General features: G+C 39.2%; 1 protein-coding gene across 1 annotated transcript in view; it reads left to right on the plus strand.

The window, feature by feature from the left end:
- Positions 1-14,523: 14,523 nt before the first annotated feature.
- Positions 14,524-16,551, plus strand: part of LOC127618936 (uncharacterized) — a 163,607-nt gene continuing 161,579 nt past the window's right edge. The window contains 2 exon segments of the mRNA XM_052091638.1: positions 14,524-14,545; positions 14,700-14,861. Of these exon segments, the coding sequence (XP_051947598.1) occupies positions 14,531-14,545; positions 14,700-14,861 (177 nt within the window). The 5' untranslated portion in view covers positions 14,524-14,530.

Genomic DNA, 16,551 nt, shown 5'->3' on the forward strand with positions numbered 1-16,551 from the left:
ATGGGCATACTCCCAGGCCCCCTCCAGGATCCTTGCGAGAGTAAAGATCTGGTCCATCGTTCCACGGCCAGGACGAAAACCGCATTGTTCCTCTTCAGTCCGAGGTTCGACAATCGGCCGAACCCTCCTCTCCAGCACCTTGGAGTAAACTTTACCAGGGAGGCTGAGAAGTGTGATACCCCTGTAGTTGGCACACACTCTCTGATCCCCCTTTTTGAAGAGGGGAACCACCACCCCGTTCTGCCACTCCTTAGGCACTGTCCCAGATTTCCACGCAATGTTGAAGAGGCGTGTCATCCATAACACCCCCGCCACATCCAAAGCTTTCAGCATTTCTGGTCGGATCTCATCAATCCCCGGGGCTTTGCCACTGCGGAGTTGTTTGACTACCTCAGTGACCTCCCCCAGGGAAATAGAATCTGATCCCCCATCAGCCTCCGGCTCTGCCTCTACCATAGAGGGCGTGTTGGGATTTAGGAGTTCTTCAAAGTGTTCCTTCCACCGCCCAATAACCTCCTCGGTTGAGGTCAACAGCGTCCCATCTTTGCTGTATACAGCTTGGATGGTTCCCCTTTTCCCCCTCCTAAGGTGGCGGACAGTTTTCCAGAAGCACTTTGGTGCGGACCGAAAGTCCTTCTCCATGGCTTCTCCGAACTTTTCCCACACCCACTGCTTTGCTTCCCTCACGGCCGAGGCTGCAGCCCTTCGGGCCTGTCGGTACCTTGCAACTGCCTCCAGAGACCTCTGGGACAACAAATCCCGGAAGGCCTCTTTCTTCAGTCGGATGGCTTCCCTGACCACTCAACTCAACTCAACTCAATTTTATTTATAAAGCACTTTCAAAAACCACACTGGGTACCAAAGTGCTGTACATGGAGTAATAAAAAATAAATAAAATCACATTTAATACAGCTTAAGAATGCAAAAAAACATTTAAAACCTATAAAACAAGAATAAGATAAAATCAACCTAGTACAAATTATAATGCAATTAAAAGCTAGGGAAAATAAATACGTTTTTAAGGCACCCTGGAAAGTGAATAGAGACGGAGATGATTTTATGACCAATGGAAGCTCATTCCAAAGTCTAGGGGCTGCCACCGCAAAAGCTCTATCACCTTTAGTTTTTAGGCGAGATCGAGGAACTGACAGACACAGCTGATCACTAGAGCGGAGAGACCTTGAAGGTTGATTCAAACTTATTAAGGCAGAGATGTACTCAGGTGCAAGACCATGAAGAGCCTTAAACACATACATCAACACTTTGTACTTGATTCTGTATTGGATCGGTAACCAATGTAGTGAAATCAAAACTGGGGTGATATGGTCTCTTTTCCTGGTTCCAGTTAAAAGCCTAGCAGCTGTCCACCACAGTGTTTGAGGGTTACCACCCCTTGCGGCACCTAAAACCTTGAGGCCGCAGCTCTCCACCGCGGCTTCGGCAATGGAAGCTTTGAACATTGCCCACTCCGGTTCAATGTCCCCAACCTCCGCAGGGATGCCTGAAAAGCTCCGCCGGAGGTGTGAGTTGAAGATCTCACGGACAGGGACCTCCTCCAAACGTTCCCAGTTCACCCACACTACTCGCTTGGGCTTCCCAGGTCTGTCCAGAGGCTTTCCCCACCCCCTGACCCAACTCACCACCAGATGGTGATCGGTTGACAGCTCCGCTCCCCTCTTCACCCGAGTGTCCAAAACATATGGCCTCAGATTCGACGACATGATTACAAAATCGATCATTGACCTTCGGCCTAAGGTGCTCTGGTACCACGTACACTTACGAGCATCCTTATGTTCGAACATGGTGTTTGTTATAGATAATCCATGACTAGCACAGAAGTCTAATAACAAACATCCACTTGAGTTCAGATCAGGGAGGCCGTTCCTCCCAATAACGCCTTTCCAGGTGTCCCTGTCATTTCCCACGTGTGCGTTGAAGTCACCCAGCATCACTATGGAGTCCCCTACTGGGGCCCTATTCAGGACTCCATTCAGGGTCTCCAAGAAGGCAGAATACTCTGAACTGCTGTTCGGTGCATATGCACAGACAACAGTCAGAGTTTTCCCCCCCACAACCCGTAGGCGTAGGGAGGCGACCCTCTCGTTCACCGGGGTAAACTCCAACGTAGTGGCGTTCAGCCAGGGACTCGTGAGTATCCCCACACCCGCCCGTCGCCTCACACCCTGGGAAACTCCAGAGAAGAATAGAGTCCATCCCCTATCCAGGAGTACGGATCCAGAGCCAAAACTGTGCGTCAATGTAAGCCCCACCAGATCCAACTGGTAACGCTCCACCTCCCTCACCAGTTCCGGCTCCTTCCCCTCAGTGAGGTGACATTCCACGTCCCCAGAGCAAGCCTTTGCTGCCCGGGTCTGGTCCGTCGAGGCCCACGGCCTTCACTGCCGCCCATATGGCAGCGCACCCGACTCCTGCGGTTTCTCCAATGGGTGGTGGGCCCAAGGGATGGCATTCCCGGTTATTACAATTTTATTATTAACAGTTTGCATATTGCTAGCAGATATTTTAGATTATTAAAGCTACCAAATAACACAGATGTAACAAGTCAGAGTCAGACAAGAGTGAAGAGCCATGTGCAGAGTTTAATAGAGATTGTAGTTAAACAGGCAGAGGTCTAAACCTGGTAAGCAATCCAGACAATGCAGCAAACAAAGACTGTAATCAAAAGGGGTAAATCCAAGGTACAGGCGAAGGTCAAAATAGACAAAGATTAACGCTCAGAAACGCAAGACAACAGGGTGAATTGGCAAGACTTTACAGTGAAGTGAAGTTTGAGGGGTGATGAGTGAATAAAAATCAGGTGTGAGAGTCAATGGGATTCTGGGAAATGTAGTCCGGGTATGGGATTATACTCAGGGGAAGGGGATCTTGTGTGAATAAATGGGGAGGATGTGACAACAGATGCATAAATTTTTGCCAAACTACTTCAACCAAAAGGTAAGTACTGTTACTTAACCAAATTTGTCAATTGTCCTCCAGTTTGGGTTAGGTCCCATTAATTGGCTTGGTAGTTTATCTATATTGCACATTTTATACACAATGGTAATTAAAAGTGCTTTTCATAAAGAAAATACAAAATCCATAAAAATCCATTTTAAAACCCATTAAGAACAAGAAATTTGAATAAAAATATTACAAATTTTTGTTTTTAAATTATTAAAATATATATAAAAAATTAAAATAATACAGAAATAAAATGCAGTGCGATCAGTAAATTCAGCACAGTTTTCAGTTCAATTCACACCTAAAGAGATTTTAACTTTAGATGTTTTCAGCCTGGTTTTGAATATGGCTAATGTTGGAGCACATCTGACCTCTTCTGGAAGCTGGTTCCATCTGCAGGTGGCATAAGAGCTAAACGCTGTCTCACCATGTTGATCCTGACTTGATCCTAATGGTCTGAGAGGTCCGTTAGGTTTATATTCAACAAGCATATCTGCAATGTATTTAGATCCTAGGCAATTGAGTGATTTATTCACTAGTAATAGTACTTTAAAATATCCATACTCAATGTAACTGCAAGCCAGTGTAAAGACCTGAGGACGCAAGAGATTTGTCTTGAACATTGTGTGGAATTAAAGTGTGAAGCATTTACATATTTCCATTGATCATGGTAAAAGTAATGGTTGGGGGGGGTGTTACCTCCGAGTAGTAACACCCTCGGGGGTCCTCTCAGATGGGGCATCTCTCCTCTGCCATACCACAGAGACAAATTCCCAGAGCTTGGCAGGGTATTGAAGGTGGATCTTATTAGGAAACTTAGCCTGCCCTGGAGTACCTTCCACAATTCAGCCCATCCCATCAGATGTCCCCTCCCATATGGTCTAGCACCCTTGCTGCTGATGGCTGACTGACCTGATCTTATACCCTTCCTCTTCCATCCTAGATACTTCCATAACTACCATTGCTTTCCTCTGTTTTCAGGAGGCTGTTGACCACAGTTTGGGAGCCACCCACCCATCCAAGGCATGTTCTTCCTAACTTTGTTCTTCCTTCTCTTGATGCTTCAGTCTTGAAACTGCCTGGTTTACGACCTCCTCTGCCTTACAAGTTCTGCCTATTTGGACTTGGACTCAACCTGCCCTCACTGCTTGGTCTGTTGATTCCCATAACTCCAAAACAAGTCTGGTCTTTTCCTGCTTGTTGCCCAGAGTGAGTGATTTTAGAAGCAGTTGTAAAGCATTTCTTCCAAACAATGCTAAATCTAAGAGAAAATGTGGTATGCCAAGACACTTTTTGATATAACTTTTGACCTTGGAGTCCATCCTTGCCACTGCCGCTGCTGAAATCTCACACTTTTTTGTGGCCACATCAGGTGATGATAGAGTGTAAATTGGAAACACCATACCTTGAATTTGCCTGGGAGATGACAATTGTCTTTTTTATCTAGGCCCTTTGTCAGTTGCTTCAGGACCTTCTCTGCCATGTGTTTGCAATATTATAGGTAAATTGATATGATAAATATTTGACACATAAAAAAGGACATGATGTATGCCTCTCCACCTCCTACAATTCTCTGCTTCAGATCACTGGTGTTCTAATCCATCTCAACTGCAATCAATGAACAGCTCATTATGAACATTATATATACTCACCTAAAACACACATCATTGGACTTGGACTATTCACGACCACTCTGCACCCATGCAGTGTCTCTCTCTCTTCATCATACGTATTCACTTGTTTATTATCAACAGTATATGTACTTTGCTACTTACCTCTGTTACCTACCTGTTGGAACATTATACTGTCATTTTCTGTTTTACTGCTGATATCTCCTTTTACCTGTATCTGCTGTATCCATCCATCTTCTCATTAAATCCTACCGCATCTGGATTCAACTGTACATTGGTGTGAGTGCATTCTAACAGAAGACTTGACCTCAACATGAATCCAGTGGGAGTCGATCTCTGTGAAACCGCCAATGCTCTTCAATTAGATTAAATTGTAATCCCACCATTTATTCTCCATAGAGCACTTCCGTGAATATTACTGCCAACTCACTCTTCCTCACAATAGAGGCCCTCATTGATTCGGGATCGGCGGGAAACTTCATCTCCAAATCTCTCTGTCAACAGCTCAACTTCCCAACCATCACCTGCTCCACAGCACTCCCTATCCACTCTGTAGTGGGCCAACCACTGGGAAAAGGTATCATTACTCATTGAACCATACCCATCCTCCTACAAGAAGGCACCTGTCATACTGAATACATTCCACTTCTTGTTCATGAGGGTTCCACATCAGAAATTGTCATTGGCAGACCTTGGCTTGTGCAACACTCTCCCACAGAGTCCTGGGTATCTGGGGAGATCCTAACTTGGGGTGAACAATGTTTCAACAGATGCCTGTCCTTACCTTGTCCTCACTCTCCTAATATAGCACCAAAATGATGTATTGATAAGTCCCCTTTCTGCTGGTCAGAGTGGATTTTGAGGGAGATACCTATATACATACCTTTTGGAAAAGGTCATGAGGCATCAGTAGTAAACGTGTCATAAGATTGCATTGTGTGAGGAACTAACTGATAATCTGATGTTTTACTGGTGATTTGTGTGAAGTTAATAAAAGTCGTTGGTGTTGTAGCGCCACTAGTGTTCATTACAACAGAGTCTGGGGGACGGAGCTTTAACTTCTATCAAGAGATTATGGGAGAAATATCTAAAGTTGGTATTCGAGGAGGGGGATAAAAAAAAGGTTAAGTCTGCCTCTAGAGATGCAAGGGTGTGCCTTATGCAATTCAAGGTTTTACATAGTTTATGTATTTAATATTTTATTTAATATTTAATAGTTTATTTAATATTATGTATTGTTACATCTATTGGACCCCCTCTAGATTGTATAGGCTTGGTTTTAAAAGTACACCCACCGGCTGGCTATGCCAATCAGAAGATGGAGACACAACCCATGTTTTTTGGTGGTGTTTTAAGATCCTTGAATTGTGGTTAAAGGTTCAGCGTTTTATGTGTGATGTATTTGGCACTAAAATTTAATTTTGCCTCAGACTCAGTATTTTAGGCGATGGAGCTGTCATCAATATATGGAATAAACGCATAAAACATTGGGTTCTAACCAGGCTGGAGCGTCCCCATTTCAGGAGTGGTGCACGGAGATTGGGAGGGTGGTGGCTTTTGAAGAAGTGTCATATAGGAGACTGGGGATCTTGGATTTGCTTGTTGGGAAATGGGGCAACTATCTGGCATTCTTGGAGGGCTCTTGGGTTGGGGCAGTGGAGATTGAGGTGTAGTGGTTTATGTGTGTGATTTGTATTATTATTTTTTTGTGTGTGTGTGTGTGTGTGTGTATACCCATGTGTGACCATAGGAATGTTTGTTGAGTGTCAGGGTGGGGTTGGGGATTGGGAGGGGTAATAGTGGGGGTTAAATGTTGATTCTGTGTATATATGTTTTGCTTTTCGTTGTTTACTGTATGAATCAATAACAAATGTTAATCACAAAAAGAAAAATTATTAGTCAATATGAATGTACCATTGTGCCACAAATGTGATCAATTGAGCTTAACTTGTACTGAACCCGGAATTGTAGTCTTTTGAATGATATACAGGGAGAAAATTGTGGCAATGACGAGTTATAATATACAGTGCATTGAAAATGCCAACTAACTATGCCAAGTAACTATGCCAAATAACAAAAAAGTCCAAAACCTCATTAAATTGAAAAATATGTCATGTAAAACTAACATTATATTTTATTTTTAAGTATTCATGCCCTTCATAATTACTAGGTTAAATACTGGCTGTGACTGAAAATAATGTCCATGGCTCAACAATATCAAAACTATTGCACAAAAAGGCGCTGTACAGCAGAGTGGCTAGGAAGAAGCTTTGGCTGGAAAAAAGCTCATGCTTTCCCGTAAAGACTTTGCAATACATCACTTGGATACTTCAAAGATGTGCTGAAGGTCTTGTGATCTGATGAGACTAAAGTGGAACTTTTTGGCTTAAACACTTAATGGTATTGTGTGGTGTAAAGGTGGCAGCATCATGTTATTGGGTGCTTTTCAGCAGCAGGGACTGGCAGTCTTGTGAAGGTTGATGGGATGATGATGATGAATGCTGGAAAATACACAAGAGTTTGGATAAGAACCTATTTTCCTCTGCCAGAAAGTATTGGGAGTAATTTCGTGTTTCAGCAGGACAATGACCCAAAGCCGAAGCAACACTGGAGTGTCTTAAATTAAGAAACTTGATGTCCTTGAGTGGCCCAGTCAGAGTCCTGACCTCAGTCCTACAGTTGCTATATACATACAGGAGCATATACCAGTTAAACTAAGAGTGGATTTAATGACATCTGAGATTGAAGCTTTATGGCTTCAAGTTCATATTCCACATTTAAGTCCCTTATTAGTTTGCTGTTGTTACCGTCCACCCAATGCTAATTCAGCATATTTAGAGAATGTATGTGCTATGATAGATAATGTGTGTGATAGTCTAAACGAAGTATATATTATGGGAGACCTTAATATAGATTGGAAATCATTACAATGTTCTTCAAGAAACAAGCTTTACTCTGTAACAGAGGCATGTGGCTTGGAAGAACTTGTGACCGATCCTACTCGAATATGCTGTAGGAGTGATGGATCTATAACATCTACTCTAATTGACCATATGTTTACAAATTCTGGTGATTTCTGTAGCAAAGCTATATTATTTCCAGTTGGCTGTAGTGATCACAATTTAATAGTAGTCGTGAGGAAAACTAAAGTTCCTAAGGGTGGACATAGTATAATTGTAAAAAGATCATATAAACAGTTTATTGAAGATGACTTTATGTCCGTAGTATTTGTTGGGATGAGGTCCTGATAAGTGACAATCCTGATGATGCTGTTAAAGCCTTTAATAAGTTGTTTTTAGAAGTAAGTGATAAACATGCCCCTTTAAAAAAGAGAACAGTGAGGAAAGTTAGAGCAGGGTGGATTGATAATGAACTTAAGGAGTGTATGCTAGAGAGGGATGAGGCTAAAAAAGTGGCAAATATTTCTAGTTATGAATCAGATTGGCGATTCATAACTAGAGTATATCGAAAGTTGAGAAATTATGTATCTAAATTAAACATAAAGAAAAAGAAATTGTATTATAAAAATTTGATTATAAATGAGAAGTATGACAATAAGAAATTATGGAATGTCTTAAACAAGATGTTGGGAAGGAAAGTTAAATCTATCCCAGCATTTATTGAATCAGAGGGTTATTTTATTACAAAGCCAATGGATATTGCCAATCATTTAAATAATTATTTTTGTGATAAAATCAATAAACTAAGGGGTGATATGGAACAAACTGGAAATATAAACGCAGAGGTCTTAATAAGGAACAGCATTATGCAGAAAAAGAACTGCAATTTTCATTTTGGTAAAGTTACATTGCAAAAGGTAGAAGAATTACTATTGGAATGTAAGGAAAAACCATCTGGTATGGACAATATTGATTCTAAGTTGTTTAAATCTGTTGCTAGTTTATTTGCTGTCCCTTTTACTCATATTTTAAATTTGAGCCTAAATATAGGGGTTTATCCTCAGGCTTGAAAAACAGCCAAAATTGTACCGTTACCAAAAAAACATCTTCAACTTTCTGTGGACCCAACTGTAGACCGATTAGTCTGTTGCCTGCGTTAAAATTATGGAGAAGATTGTTGTGAAACAAATTCAAAAATATTTTTCCGATCATAATTTAAATACAGAATTCCAACATGCCTATAGAGCAGGTCATTCGACCACCACTGCTATGGCTCAAATGACAAATGACTGGCTAATAGCATTAGATAATAAAAAGTTAGCAGGAGCTGTACTGTTAGATTTTAGCTCTGCTTTTGATTTGATTGATCACAAATTTTTACTAAGCAAATTGCACTGTTATGGTTTCAGCTCAACAGCAACAATTTGGTTTCAGAGTTATTTAGGAAATAGGAGGCAAACTGTTTTTTTCAATGGAAGTTTTTCACATGAAAGAGCAGTTGACTGTGGTGTACCACAGGGAAGTTGATTAGGACCACTCCTGTTTTCTATATATACAAATGACTTGCCATTAGTCTTAAAGAAAGTAAAAATAGCTATGTACGCTGATGACTCGACTATCTATTCATCTCACAAAACTATTGAAGACCTTGAAATTGTGTTATTGGAAGAACTAAAGTCTGTAGTAGAGTGGGTTACAAATAATAAGCTAGTCTTAAATGTAGGCAAGACAAAAAGTATTGTTTTTGGTACCAGACACATGTTGTTGAGTGAACCCAAATTGAATCTAGTTGTTAAAGATATGTATGTTGAGCAGGTACTACAGACGAGGCTTCTGGGTATCGAAGTCGATAACCACTTATCATGGTCCAAGCATATCAGTATAGTTGTGCGCAGGATGTGCAATGGTCTTTTATGGTGAGAAGGTGTTCTCACATGCTGCCTTTTAACATGAGGGCAGATGTTATGAAATCACTTGTATTGTCACAGTTGGACTATTGCTCAGAGGTTTGGTCATGTGCTGCTGTGACATATATAACAGATTTACAAATGGTCCAAAATAGAGCAGCACGATGTGTACTTCAGTGTCCATTTGGAACTAATGTGAACTGGATGCATAACACACTGTCCTGGTTAAATGTAAAAGAAAGATTTACAGTTTCCTTGCTAAATTTAACAAGGAACATTATTTTAACTAAATTACCAAAAGTACTTTATTGTAGGCTAAACTTTAGTTTTGATGAGCACCATTATGCCACTAGACATTCTACAGAGGGTAGGTTTATACTACCCAAAGTAAAAACAAATTATGGAAAGAGAACTATGTTGTATAAAGCCATGTCCGGTTGGAACACTTTGCCCAGAGACATTGTAAATGCACACAGTAAACATCAGTTTAAAGTCCTTTTAAAAAGGCATTTGATCATAAATTAAAATGTATTGCGAATGGTAAATTGTTATTCCACTATAAATTCTTGCTTACAGTATCATGGCCAAATTGTATTTTTTGTAACAAAAGATTATTTCAGATCTTAGAACTATGACTAACTAGGTCTTGTGTATGGGTGTGTGTTTGGATTTGTATGTAGGTATGTGTGAGTAGGGGTGTTGTGTTTTTAATCTTTATTGCATTAGTGTTTTGTTTTGCAAAATGTAATGCATTGAATATTGGTGTAAAGGTCTTGTAAGCGGCATGTTGGATTGTATCGACTCAGGAAGAGTAGCTGCTCGTGTGCAGCTAATGGAGATCGAAATAAATAAATAAATAAAAAAATCCTATTAAACATCTTTGGAGAGACCTCAAAATTGCTCCATCACTGATCCCCCACTAATTTGGTACAGCTTGAGCAATTTATTATTCTAATATTGCTACATCATGTGCAAAGTTGATAGTGACTTATCCAAAAAGACTGATGGATAACTTTTTCAAGGCAATGTATGTAAAAATAATGTTTATAAATGACATATAAATGTTTATGCATATTAATATACATTGAGCAAAGAAAAGTATAAAACATAATTATCATGCTGTTTATTCAAGTTGCAGTCTGCTTTTTTCCACACAAATGTTCATAGAAGTTGGTAGATCTGGGTCCTAACTAGTATTATAATTGCCAGACAGACAGATTATTTTAAGGAGGTGGAAGTTGGCTGAAGTGCCCCCATTTCAGGAGTGGTGTTCAGAGATGGCCAGAGTGGCAGCTTTTGATGAGGGGGCATCCAGAAGACCGGGGAGTTTAGACCTGTTTGTGGAGAAATGGGGCAAATATCTGGCTTTTTTGCAGGGCACCTTTGGGGAGGGTGTAGTAGTTTCTTGTGCCAATTTTGTGAAAAATCACTCAGCATCTTTGGGGTTTTGATTTCAGAAGAATAGACTTTATTATCACACAATAAAGCCGAGTTGCCTACGGTGAAACCACAGTAACAACAACTAAACCATCTCTGGTTTGGTTTTACTTAAATACATCTCAAACAAGGTGGAGCTTACACTTTTTTAAACATGCATTCGTTATCATCCTCTTCATTGACTCTGGTCTTGACCATATTAGGAAGTAACAGAACCACCTTTGGAAGAGATCAGTTCTCCCCCCTAAGTAATGCTATTTATGTTTCTGCACACACAGTATTCATCACGTCACAGGCCTTTACATACAGTAAACTGCATGTTTGCCCCTCAGACATAACTGTGGTATAAATCAACAATGTTTTCATTGATTATTCCTGATTAACTTGATAAAAATATACTACAAGGGACAGTGGAGAGAGAGGTGTAGTGGATGTGTGTGATTAGCATATGTGCTAAGTAGTGAGGGATAAATATTGATTCTGTATGTTTTGCTGTTCTTTGTTTAATCGATGAATCAATAAAACAATTGGCAATGGGATAGCATGTAATATGCATTGTAGGGTCAAGGAAAAAGTGACAATAATAATAATACAAATATTATTAAATAAAGATAATTTTCTGATATTTTTAAAATATTTGTTATGGGATAAAATCAGAATGGGAGAAGCAGGGTGGAGAGGAGATTACTGAGAAGACTGCAACAAAACTAGAATATTTACTTTGAACTTAACTTCTTATTGTTTTAAAATTAAGCCATTTTAAACAGTTCGAAGGTTTTAAAATATAGAGTTCAGCATCAACCAAACAGTAACCTTTTTTATTTATAATAATAATAAATACATATTTTGGCAATTGTAATAATACCTTTAATAAATGCAATTATCAAATGTATTGTATCAATCTGCATAAAAAACTATTTATTTACATGAATGCTGTGTTGAGAAAACAGCTCCCAAAATCACCAGAACTGAACAATAAAACCCAAAATGAGTTTTCTCAAACGCGTCCTCCAGTCCAGCAGGAGACGCAAAAGCGCCATTAAACACGAGAAGAAGAAGATTTTATCGGTAAGTGTTTGAATGTGTTTAACTTCATTTGTGAGTTTATGTTTGTGAGGTTGTGTTCTGTGCATGTTGTTTTTCTGTCTTTGGGGTTTTAATGATCGTATTAGAAGATTATTATCGTCGTTTGTGGCGGTTTTGTGACGGACTCTTTAAAATATTCCGTTTCAGGAGAAACAAACAAAAAACTTAAGAGCCCCTTCAGGGAGAATTTGTTTTCTGAAATAGTTTTACTGTCTCTCGCTATAAATTTACCATGATTTTACTGCAGTAACCGTATTTTATCAATCATATTCGTAGTGAAACTATAGTAGTACAGGAAAACGAATACTGTGTTTAATAAACATAATTTTGTGATTATTATGGTTTTACTACAATAACTGTAGTTTAACTGTGATTACTGAGGTAGTTTAACCATTGTATTTGTAATAAAACCAAAGTAATCACAAGATTAATCATGAATAATCTTTATTAAAACATGGTTTTGGTCCCAAAAGAAACTAAAACAAACATGTCCCACCTCAGTCATGTTTACTACAATATTACTATAGTAAAACCATGTTTCAGAGCAAAAACATCACACTGTCATGGTAACTACTATAGTAAAGCCATGATTGCTATTGTATGTTTTTTTGGCTTCAGTGTGTTTTTATTTTACTATAGATTTATCATGGTTAATCTTGTGATTATTATGGTTTTACTTCAAATACCATGATTAAACTACTACAGTAACCAGATAAACTATGATATTTGTGGTCAAACCATAATCACTCAAAAGTTTTCATTTTCCTGTTTTGTTACTAGTCTATGGTGTCACTTTGAATATAATATTTAAAATATGGATACTGTAGTAAAATCATGGTAAATATAACACAAAACTTGATCAATGTCAGGCCAGAGAGAGGTTGAATTTTTGAAAATGCCCAATGCGCTCCTCGTTGTGGCGTAGTGACTCGCCTCAATCTGGGTGATGGAGGACGAATCTCAGTTGCCGTCAATCCGCACAACACATGCCCCACCGAGAGCAAACCACATTATAGCAACCACAAGGAGGTTTCCCCATGTGACTCTACACTCCCTAGCAACCGGACCAATTGGTTGCTTAGGAGACCTGGCTGGAGTCACTCAACACACACTGGATTCAAACTTGCGACTCTAGGAATGGTAGTCAGCGCCAATTCTCGCTAAGCTACCCAGACCACCCGAAAACATTTTACAGTTATGTTTTTAAATGGTTTCAATGTATTAAAATATAGAGTTTGTCAATAATCTAGTTTCCATCCACGTTTTGTTATCGTCAAAGTAAAAATGCGTAACAAAAATGTGGTAAATTTGCTAAATTTGCTGTCTTCTGCCTGTTTCCATTTAAATGGCCTTTTATTGATAAAAATGGTGTGCGTGATGACGTTGTGCTTAAAAAAACACTTTGTCATATAAGTTTTGGTTTATCGATAATTGTGTACCTTTCGCCTCCCAGATGTCCCTAATGTTTTTTCCCCCAAAGTTTTGGTAAAATGGGGAGATTATTGAGACAATGCATTGAAATTGGCCAGCTTACTGTCATTTTAATTTCACAAATAAATGCAATCAGAAGTCGAGGAATTGCAATCAAAAGGGAACAGTTGCCCTTCTGATAGGACTGTAATATTGGTTCTTATGTTGCGCCTGTCACAGGTTGCCACCGGTTCCAACCCAAAAGTGAATCGTCATGGGGAAACTTTCGGTCTTAGTATAAGGTCCATCCATCGATGTGTATGAATGCAGTGTGCACAGCTATTAACTCTTTCCCCGCCAAACACGGAATTTTCCGTGTTTTATGAAAAAACGCTTCCCAGCCAAACACGGAATTTTCCGGGTTTCCGTGTTTTAGGTGTTATACGGTAAGGAAGACCCCTGCGCATGTTTTGAAAGAGTACGCAACTCTTTGATCAAAGAAACAGACTGCGATCGTCTCAAACATGAAGAAGTGGAGTATTGAGAAGCTCAAAATATCAGACATAAACATGCCTTTTTCTCAGCTTTTTGTCTGAAATTTTGTTTTTTGACAAAACCTACCTCTGTTCAAGTCGCAATAAAAAAAGAACAAATGAAGATAAAATAGAATTGGTTTTTTTTCCTAAAAGCAGAGGCCCAGATCTTTATTTTGATATATAGCATCTTCATATATTCATGGAAGAAAATATTCTGCGGGCCATTAAAGTTTAGCGAAAATCGTCCAAAACCCTGGCGGTGGCTGGCAACTTTTTTTAAAAAACGCTGGCGGGGAAAGAGTTAAAGAAAAATGTATGTGGTGTAATATCAGGGTTTACATACATGATACATTCCTGATATTCTATTTTAAACAAACATTTTATCTAAAGCATCGACATTGCAACTGCATTATGAAATAAAAAAGCTTATTCTGGCAATTGTTCAATCATTTAATAAATTCAATTGTAAAATTGAACTAAAAAAAAAAATTGTTTTCCCAAACGCATCCACACTCCATTTGTGGGATTTGTATTTTCTTTGATGTGAATTTTCTGTGATGGACACTTTAAAATATTCAGTTTCTGAGAAACAAGCAGAAATCTGAGAATATCATGTTTAATTTCTGATAAATGAGCTCGTTAAATTCATCGTCTGATTTTAAATGACTTCAATGAAGGTGAGTATATGTGAAAAATTAAACCAAACTCCAAGCACACATTTATATTTATAGGCTAACAAAGTTATTTAACAGAGCTGTTTATAATCTTATAATAATGTTTTTGAGTTTGATGAATGTCAGTTTATTATAATTGTGATGTTTTTGTGTTCAGATGTTCATCATGAGAGAGCAGGTGGATGTGATCTGCTGTAAATCAGTAGGAACTGATCTGTCCATGCTGGATATTGATGATTTCATCTCAGAAATCTCTCAGCTGAAGAAAGAGGTGACGTCACTGAAGACAAAACTGATGGAGAGAGACGACAGGTTACAGGTTAAACATTCATTTCATCCTTAAAGTTGAGATTGTAAGCTTTCTAATGATGTGATATGATGAACGGTACAGATGTGATTGTGTTGTGTTTGTCAGGAGCTGGAAAAGGTTTCCTGTCAATCTTCAGTGTGTGTGACTGATGGGACCTCCACAGAATGGCAGGATTCAGTGTGGAGCGGCAGAGATCAGTCCACACCACAGCGACTGCTGGACAAACTCTCTGAACAGAGATCCAGAGACACACAGGACTCACAGCTCACTTTACTCTGTTCTACTGACGGTAATCAGGGAGATCAAACCTTCACAAACTCTCTGACTTCTGTCTGTAACGCTGGAGAACAGCAGATACTGCAGACACCAGTGAAGATGTGTTCAGTGAAGCTGCTGGACTGCAGGAACCTGATGAAGATGAGAGGAGAAATCAAAGTAGAGGAACAACAGAGTGATGATGATGATCAGACCTCCACAGAGTCTCTGACTTCTGTCTGTAATGCTGGAGAACAGCAGATGCTGATGACACCAGTGAAGATCGAAGTGAAGCAGGAGGAGATAAATGAAGAAATCACAGTAGAGGAACAACAGGCAGATAAAGATAATTATATTTCTTCAGGTATGTTTCTTCCTTTAATAATTTACATTTTCATGTCAATCGACTGTCATTTTACTTTTTATCATTCAAATTCAAATTTTTCAGTGGCAGGAACTGGGAGACTAGTCGGGATTGAGGGAAAGATGAATGCAGCAATGTGAATGGAGATTCAACTTCTCAAGAGATTATAGGAGAAAGATTTAAACTTAGTATTGGAGGAGGGAGTGTGGGCTAGGATTCTAAAAAACATCAAATCTACATCTAGAGATGCAAGGGTACATCTTATGCAATTTAAGATTTTACATCAATTCTGATGGACCCCCTATAGATTGTGTAATCTTGGTCTTAAAGATACAACCACATGCTGGCGAAGCCAATCAGAAGGTTGGGTCTTCTGATCTTTGTTAATATCAAAGAATTTTGGTTGAAGGTTCAGAGTTTTATGTGTGATGTATTGGGCCCTCAAATTTCATTTTGCCCTAGACTCTGTTTTCTAGGCGATGGGACAGTCATTAATATAGGGATGGGTACATAAAAAATTGGGTCCTGGCTGGTGTTATGATCAGAACACAGGTCTTCCATAGGGGATGGAAGTCGGCTGGAGCGCCCTCGTTTCGGAAGTGGTGCATGGAGATTGGCAGAGTGGTGGCATTTGAGGAGGCTGGGCAACATGGGTTTATTTAAATATAAATAAAATAAAAAATGGGGCCATTATTTTGACTTTTTGGAGGTCTTTTGGTTGGGAGGCAGTGGAGAGATATAGATCATGTTAAATGTGTGTATGCGTTCTTATTGTTATTTTTTTTTTAAATATACTTTTTTCGAAATACTTTCTGTTGGGTTATTTTTTATTTATGTGTCATTTTTTTATTTATTATCAGACCACTGAGGGGTTCGTTTGTGTCGGGGGGTGATGGGTGTGATGTTCGGAGGGAAGGGTTTTAAGTTCATATAATTTGATTCTGTATTTTCTGTCATGGTTTTTTAATCTGTCACTGGACTCCATAAAAATGGTTAACAACAAAAATGTTGAGAATCTCCTAACAAGGCCACATGTCACGGTCTGGGTAGATTAGATGGTAAGTGAACAATCAGTTCTCG

This window comes from Xyrauchen texanus, chromosome 25, assembly GCF_025860055.1.
Source record: "Xyrauchen texanus isolate HMW12.3.18 chromosome 25, RBS_HiC_50CHRs, whole genome shotgun sequence".
Classification (NCBI taxonomy): domain Eukaryota; kingdom Metazoa; phylum Chordata; class Actinopteri; order Cypriniformes; family Catostomidae; genus Xyrauchen; species Xyrauchen texanus.